Source organism: Nicotiana sylvestris, chromosome 9 (assembly GCF_000393655.2).
Source record: "Nicotiana sylvestris chromosome 9, ASM39365v2, whole genome shotgun sequence".
Lineage (NCBI taxonomy): Eukaryota > Viridiplantae > Streptophyta > Magnoliopsida > Solanales > Solanaceae > Nicotiana > Nicotiana sylvestris.
In genome coordinates, this window is record NC_091065.1 from 177,119,973 (window position 1) to 177,128,480 (window position 8,508).

The 8,508-nt window shown below is 42.1% G+C and overlaps 2 protein-coding genes across 2 annotated transcripts; both read right to left on the reverse strand.

Annotated features, from left to right (window-relative positions):
* Positions 1–4,180: 4,180 nt before the first annotated feature.
* Positions 4,181–4,798, reverse strand: LOC138878641 (uncharacterized). The gene is made up of 2 exons (XM_070158331.1): positions 4,688–4,798; positions 4,181–4,588 (listed from the first exon to the last, which is right to left on the reverse strand). Exons 1-2 carry the CDS (start codon positions 4,796–4,798, stop codon positions 4,181–4,183), a joined length of 519 nt encoding a protein of 172 aa, XP_070014432.1.
* A 2,334-nt stretch (positions 4,799–7,132) lies between these two features.
* LOC138878642 (uncharacterized) lies at positions 7,133–8,308 on the reverse strand. Its single transcript, XM_070158332.1, has 2 exons — positions 8,159–8,308; positions 7,133–7,642 (listed from the first exon to the last, which is right to left on the reverse strand). The coding sequence occupies exons 1-2, from the start codon at positions 8,306–8,308 to the stop codon at positions 7,133–7,135; spliced, it is 660 nt and encodes a 219-aa protein (XP_070014433.1).
* Positions 8,309–8,508: the final 200 nt, after the last annotated feature.

The window sequence follows — 8,508 nt, forward strand, 5'->3', positions numbered from 1 at the left end:
CTCGAACCGAGGAAATTTATGACTCTGTTAACAGTCCGCGTACCAGAAATCCGAGTAAGGAATTCTGTTAACCCGGGAGAAGGTGTTAGCCACTCCCAGGTTTCGTGGTTCTAGTACGATCGCTTAACCGTTGTATTTGATCTTATCTGATTTTAATACATGCTAACTTATGCGCCTTTTATTCGTAAACCGCTTTCTATCATTATTTATTTTAAAAGAATTGCAACGTCGTGAAAACGCGTTTCGAACCACGTCGCAGTCAATGCACCCGTGGTTGTCAACACGTTTCGACTTCGTCGAGATTTGGATTTGGGTCGCATCAATGCGCACCCGAGTTTAAGAAGGTGCTTTAATTAAAATCGCGCCTAAAGATTCTAACGTAATATTATTTTGGGGAAGACCGTGGAGTTCGCTAAATGGCCATCTCAAATTCTAATCGTTTTTAATAACCAATTGTTGACAGCCCGCATACATGATTTTTGTTGGGCGAAGTTCATTTCTAACATTTAAAAAATAATTTGAGAATAACTACAATTTCTAGCGATCAAATACCCCTAAAAGAAGAAAGGGAACTTAATTAGATGTAAACTGAATAAAATTTAGTAGTCCAACCTCCACAGTGGGCTGGACCACTGATGGGCCTCAGAAATGGCCCAAAATCTGGTCAGGTAAACAAAAGGGAAGCCCAGGCGACAGACCTCAGCACCTGGGATCGAATCCCTTAAGAAGCCCAAACTTATGAAGGCTGCTCGCGTGACAGCCTGAGATGGCTCATCGTTGAGCCCAGCGAGGCTTTGATTTGCTTACCCAGACAACCCTTTGAAATTATCTCTAAGCTATTGCAAGTATTCAATAATCAGCCAAGGGGAAATAGTACACATCTACTTAACTTAGAAGGAAATTAATCAATTGAATTCCAACTTCATATACAGGCTAATTCATCTAATGACATTCTGGTGAGTTTCTTAGACATCATTAAGGTGAATACCAAGCTATAAACACAATCTCAATAACATAGAGCAGGCGAGCTATTTCTGAATCAATTCATGCCAACATTACTATCAATCTATCATGAAATCAACTAACACTGGTGTTCACTTCATAGTAATCACATGACTCTAAAATATAACAGTTCATATAGTCCATTTAGCACTAGAGCACACAAAACTTTAAACAATATCCATGAATTTGAACAATGAATACGTAGATCTGGAAATTAGCTAAATCAGAACTCAATTCTACCTGTAATATTCTTCACATAATTCAGTTCTGCCTATCTGAGCTCACATTCATCAGGGGTTCAATTGTGTACCTGGATAAAGGAAAATATGAGAAGGAAAGGAGTCAGCTACTTTGAACAACAACAACAAACTCAGCAATATACACCACAGAACATGCCAGGAACTGCTTTTTAAAACCAGAAATACAAGCAGACTCCACAGATCAATTCAACACCCACTTCAAATGCACTCCTAGCCCTCACAGCTGAACCTAAACACCTCTGCAATACTGCTAAACCCAAAACCCAACTGAAACCCAAAACTAATAATGAAACTGTAAGATTGTTTTTGATTTCTTCATTTTTGATGTTTTTATTTTTTGAATACTGGAATGGAAATACTAGCTGGAATTGAAAGCAAGGAAGAGAGCCTTTTGTGGGGATTTTCGAACTTAGAGCTGAAGGAAGAAGAAGAACCCCTTTCCCAAGGCATTTCATGCCCTTATATAGGCAACAAGAGAGAGTAGATCAGATTTTAGGCCTTCTTTTTTAGTCCCTCCCTTATTTCAATTTAGTCCCTCTATTCTTGACTTGCTAAACAAGTAAAACCCCTATTGTGCTGAAATGTGCACTAAAATCCTATTCTAGAAGGCCCTAGGTTATTCTTCTACCCATACAATACCTATACTGCCCTTTCATATATTTTGAAATTACTATTCCTATCAGAACTACCCTTTTCCATACCCAGACTACCCCTGAAAGCTTCTCTAAGTTACTGATCCTACCCTTATCCTTAACAGCTATAACCAATCCCCTAAGTTAATCTAAAACTAACTGAAATTGATTAATTAGCACTCAGAAATCAACTAATCAAACTAACCAATCCCAATGGCTCAAATACACCAACTCAATCAAACTAAGACAAACCAGAAACCAGGATTGATCGAAGCAAAACTTAAGCTACTGATCAATGTTAAACGAAATTAAACTAATTCTTAACCAATAAACTCACAATCGACCATCCAAATATCAAACTCAGAACTAACAGCAATTGACAGAACTATACTAATACAAATAAATCATAAAATTAACAGAACACTTAATGAAACCAAAATTATAACTAAAACTTCAACCATGCGAGTAAAAAGAAACACGAAAAACTCACAGAAGCACGAGGAACTCCGGCCAGTCACTGACGTCCGAATCCTTTCAGATTTTTGACACGCAACATCCCTAACCATGTGTTCTTACAAGAGAACACATGGTTAAGGATACTACGGTTTGAAATCACAAAGATTTTGGTTTAGGGTTTTGGCCAGAAATTCTTAGATCTGAAATTCGAGCCGTTTCACAAAGATTTGAAGGAAGATAATCATGGATTAGTGTTGAGGGACGACCGGGGATTGTGTGGTGTGACTTTGGGCTGGTTTGGGTAAACCTACGATCTGACCGGAAACTTCAATCGAAGATTCGACGAGCTCCGGCCCTATTCGAGAGGAACCAGTAGGTGGAATGGAAAGAGGGGAGTGAGGAGGACGAGTGGTGTAATTTTGGACTTGAACGGTGCAGGTGACGCTCACCGCCGGTGAGGGGTTTGATGGCGGCGTGGATTAGGGTTCGTGAGGATAGGTGGGGTGAGGAAGATGAGATAAATGGGGTAGGTGGGAGGTTTTCAGACATTTATATACCAAACATCCTAGTTAGATCCGGACCGTTGGATTGTTGCGATCCAACGGTCGTGATTGAAAGCTGGGGAAACGACGTCGTTTGGACTTACTGGGGACCGGACCGGGTTGGGGATTTGGGCTGGACTGGTTTGCAACGGGTTTAGGGCGTTTGGGCCTGAAAATTTCCAACAAATTGGCCCAAATTTCGGGTCTTTATTAAGACCAAATTTCCTACTCTTATTTTCTTTTTATTTTCTTTTCTTACTTTTACAATTTTTATAATTTTTCTAATTTTTATAAAGATGTAAAACTAACATGAAATCCTAGTTATTTCAAAACAAAGACTAATTAATTTCTAAACTTGTTTGAAATCTATTTCATGACAAATTCACAATAAAAATTATTAAAATGCAAAAGCGAACTAATTTTTTGTGATTTTTCATGCTTTGTTCTAAACCAATAGATACTAAATATACAAATTAAAACCTAAATGCAAATGCATATTCTTTGTATTTTATAAGAATTAACATGCGCAAATAGAATGCAACAATTATCATAAAATGACAGCAAAATGCACAAAAATTGTAAAATAAAGAAAAATTATTTTATTTGGGATTTTGGGAATAATCATATTTAGGGGAAAAATCACGTGCTCACAAGGTGAATTAGAAAAAGGGGGTGAATTAAAAAAAATAAAAAATTCTGCATACCTGGGCTCGACGGGGTCTGCCGCGGTTCTGTCGCGGTCGCGGTTGAACCACGGTAGACGAAGTTCAGAGAGGAGTTCCCACCGCGGTTTGACCGCGGTCGCGGTAGAAACGCGGTGAACGAAGTTCAGAGGGGGTCTCTGACCGCGGTCACGGTGGAACCGCGGTCTGGGCAGTTGTCTGATTTTATTTATTTATTTATTTTTATTTTTTATTTTTTATTTATATAATGTGTTACACTTACAACAAATTTGTGGGTTGTCTCCCACGCAGTGTCTGATTTAACGTCGCGACACGACGCAGGATGAGCGCATTTAAGGCTCGCTCGACCTCTGTGGGTCAGTCAAGTGCAGCTCAGACACTTCCTTTTTCTCGCTCATGCCCACATATGGCTTCAATCTCTGACCATTGACTCTGAATGTACGAGAATCATTCTCTTTGGAAATCTCAACAGCTCCTGAAGGGAAAATTTCAACTACTCGAAAAAGTCCAGACCATCGTGACTTAAGTTTACCTGGGAACAGACGTAGTCTTGAGTTGTATAGCAATACCATGTCCCCGGGTTTGAAATTTCTCTCAACAATGTTCTAGTCGTGCAGCCTCTTCATTCTCTCCTTGTACAATTTTGTGCTCTCAAAAGCAAGATATCTGAACTCCTCGAGCTCATGCAATTCAGTGACTCTTGATGTGCCCGCAGCTTCCATGTCTAAGTTCAGCTGTTTCAATGCCCACCACGCTTTATGTTCAAGTTCCACTAGCAGGTGGAAGGCCTTCCCAAACACCAACTTGTATGGTGACATACCAATTAGAGTTTTGAAGGCAGTTCTGTAAGCCCAAAGTGCATTATCTAGCTTCCTCACCCAATCAGTTCTTGTGGTGTTCACAGTTTTGGTTAACACACTCTTGATTTCTCTGTTGGACACTTCAACCTGTCCACTAGTTTGCGGGTGGTAAGGAGTAGCCACCTTGTGGCGCACATCGTACTTAGCAAGCAACTTTTAAAAGGCCCTGTTGCAGAAATGAGTGCCTCCATCACTAATAATTGCTCATAGTGTCCCAAAGTGGGTGAATATGTTCTATTTTAGAAATCCCACCACCACTTTTGCATCATTGGTGGGTAACGCCGCAGCTTCCACCCATTTGGACACATAGTTTACAGCAACAATAATGTACTTATTGCCATAGGAGCTGACGAAGGGACCCATGAAGTCAATCCTTCAGACGTCAAACACTTCCACCTCTTGAATTGGGTTCATGGGCATCTCGTGGCGTCGGTAAATGTTCCTGGTCCACTGACATTCATTGCATCCCTTCACCCATAGGTGCGCATCTTTAAACACTGTCAGCCAGAAGAATCCAGCCTCTAACACCTTTGCCGCTATCCTAACCCCTCCAAAGTGTCCACTATACGCCGATGCGTGACAAGCCTGCAAAACAGAAAATTGCTCTATCTCGAGGACGCATCTCCGGATCATATTATCAAGCCATATTCTAAACAGATAAGGTTTATCCCAGTAATACTGGCGGCTTTCACGAAAAAATCTTTTCCTTTGGCCAATGAAAGGTTGTGAGGAACTATACCACTGGCCAGGTAATTAGCAAAGTCTGCATACCATGGTGCTTCCTGCTGAGTGGTGGCGAGCAGCTGCTCGTCTGGAAATGTTTCCAATATTTCCTCAACCTCAACAACATTTTCATCTCCCTCAAGTCGTGATAGATGATCAACGACTTGATTCTCAGTGCCCTTACGGTCACGAATCTCAAGATCGAACTCTTGCAATAGGAACACCCAATGAATCAGGCATGGCTTAGATTCTTTCTTTTCTATTAAGTACCTGAGAGCTGCATGGTCAGTATATACAATTACCTTGGACCCTATCAGGTAGGATCGGAACTTGTCAAATGCGAACACTACAGCCAACATCTCCTTTTCAGTCATAGTGTAGTTCAACTAGGCCCCACTCAGCGTTCTACTAGCATAGTAGATTGGGTGCATCAGTTTGTCTTTCCGCTGGCCTAGCACTGCTCCCACTACATAGTCACTAGCATCACACATTAGTTCGAACGGTTGCTCCCAGTTGGGGGCAACAATGATGGGTGTTGTGACTAGTCTCTTTTTCAACTCCTCAAATGCTACCCTACAATCATCAGAAAACAAAAACGGGTGATCTTTTTCTAATAACTTACAGAGGGGGTTGGCGATTTTGGAGAAGTCTTTTATGAACCTCCGGTAAAAACTGACATGTCCAAGGAAGATTCTGATGGTTTTGACTGAAGTTGGTGGAGGCAGCTTTGCTATTACATCAACTTTCGCGTGATCCACCTCTATTCCCTTGATTGACACCCGGTGCCCCAAGACTATGACTTCTTGCACCATGAAATGGCACTCTCCCAGTTCAGAACCAAGTTAGTCTCGATGCACCATTTCAGCACACGCGTCAGATTTATCAGGCACTCATCAAATGAATTCCCCACCACTTAGAAGTCATCCATGAACACCTCCATTATGTCCTCAACCATGTCAGTGAATATGGCCATCATGTACCATTGGAATGTGACAGGTGCATTGCATAGGCCAAAGGGCATCCGTCTAAAGGCATAAATGCCATACGGGCATGTGAAGGAGGTATTCTCTCTGTCCTCCGGTGCAATGGAGATCTGATTGTACCCTGAGTACCCATCCAGAAAACAGAAGTGTGACCTCCCTGCCAATCTGTCCAACATCTGATCAATGAAGGGAAGTGGGAAGTGGTCTTTCCGGGTGGCTAGATTCAACTTTCGATAGTCCATACAAATTCTCCAGCCTGTGACGGTTCTTGTTGAGATCAATTCATTGTTGTAATTTGTCACAACCGTCATGCCACCCTTTTTAGGGACACATTGCACTGGGCTCACCCAGCTGTTGTCATATATTGGGAAAATAATTCCCGCATCCAACCACTTTATCACCTCCTTCTTCATCACTTCCTTCATGTTGGGGTTCAGCCTCCTCTGATGTTCCCTGGAAGGTTTGTGCCCCTCTTCCAGCAGAATTTTGTGCATGCAGTAGGCGGGGCTGATCCCCCTGATGTCTGTCATGGTCCACCCTATGGCAGTTTTGCACTCCTTTAGTACCTATAAAAGTTTTTGAACCTGCACATCTAACAAACTAGATAAGATAATAACAGGTAATGTGGAGTCAGGTCCCAGAAATTCATACCTAAGGTGGGTTGGCAATGGCTTTAACTCCAGCTTTGGTGGTTCTTCAATGTATGGCTTAGCTGGAAGAGTTTCTCTCTTTTCTAAGTGCAAGGGCTCAAACTCTAGATTTCTCTCCCATAACCCTCTACCTTCCAATGCCAACACCCATTCCGCCAAATCCTCAACATTCACTTCATCTAAGTTCATCAAACATACAGCAAGGGGGTCCTCAATCGTCAACACCTCATCATCAGACTCTACAATTACATCCACAACATCAATAAGAGAGCAATTGGTGAACTCGCTTGGTCGCCTCACAGACTTCTGCACATTGAACGTTATTTCCTCATCATTGAGTCTCATTTTGAGCTCCCAGTCTCACAGTCAATCAGAGCTATCCCCGTGGCCAAGAATGGTCTTTCTAAGATTATAGGAATCTCTTCATCCACTTTGCAATCCAAGATCACAAAATCTGCAGGGAATACAAATTTCCCCACCTGAATAAGCACATCATCAAGGATACCGAATGGACGCTTCATAGTCTTGTCAGCCAGCTGCAGCAACATGGAGGTGGGTCTAGCTCTCCCAATGCCCAACCTCTTATAGATAGCCAGGGGCATAAGATTAATGTTGGCCCCTAAATCACAGAGCGCCTTAGCAAAGGCGAAATTCCCAATAATGCATAGAATTGTAAAGCTACCTAGATCAGACAGCTTTTCAGCAATAGGTCTCGTCACCACTGCACTACAGGTCTGAGTAAGTGTAACCGTAGCCAAGTCTTGAAAATCTAATTTCCGGGACATCAAGTCCTTTATCATTTTTGCGTACCCATGCATCTCCTTTAAAGCTTCAATCAGTGGAATATTTACCTGGATTTGTTTGAGCATTTCAAAGAACTTTTTATACTGCTCCTCCTTTTGATGCTTGGCCAGCCTTTGTGGAAAGGGTGCAGGAGGTATCTTCTTCCCAATCACTTGGGACTTCTCTTTATCAGATTCTATTTCAACTACTGGCTCTTCAACTAGCTAAGCTACTTTCTCGGTCTCCTGCTGAATGTTCTTTTCTTCCTAAGCAAGTTGGACTGTCACTTCTGTCAGTATCGTAGACTCATCCAGCTCAATGGGCACTGGAATGAATGTCTCAGCCTATATATTTTTTCGAGCTCTCTCTTGTTCTACATCTAGATCCCTGCCATTACGGAGACTCACCGCCATCAGCTACTTTGGGCCCTGATCTTTTGGATTAATCAGGGTGTCTGCAGGTAATGTCCCCTGAGGACAATTGTTCAGAGACATTGAAATTTGGCCCAATTGCACTTCAATATTTTTGATTGTTGCGTCATGTGCATCTACTCTTTAATTTAGTTTTGCATTGGACCCAATAACCTGCTGCATCATTGCTTCAAGTCTCGTGAACCCATCTTCTTGCCTTCCACCATGCTGTTGCTGAGGTGGGGGATACCCTTGCTGCTGATTGTTGTACCCTTGTGGCCTTGGATAAGGTGCCATATTGTTAGAAGATCTCATACCTCCCATGTTTCTAGCGTTGTACTGTGGCTGAGGTGGTCTGTATGGGCTGCTGAGTTTGCTGACCCCAGTTCTGATTGCCCTATCTCTGGCCTCCATAGTTTGACACATAGTTCATGTCTTCAGGGTGCTGATGATGATGATCATGTTCTGCATTCCAAGGATTACCAACTGGCTGACTAATGAAAGATGTGCACAAGCCCCCATTG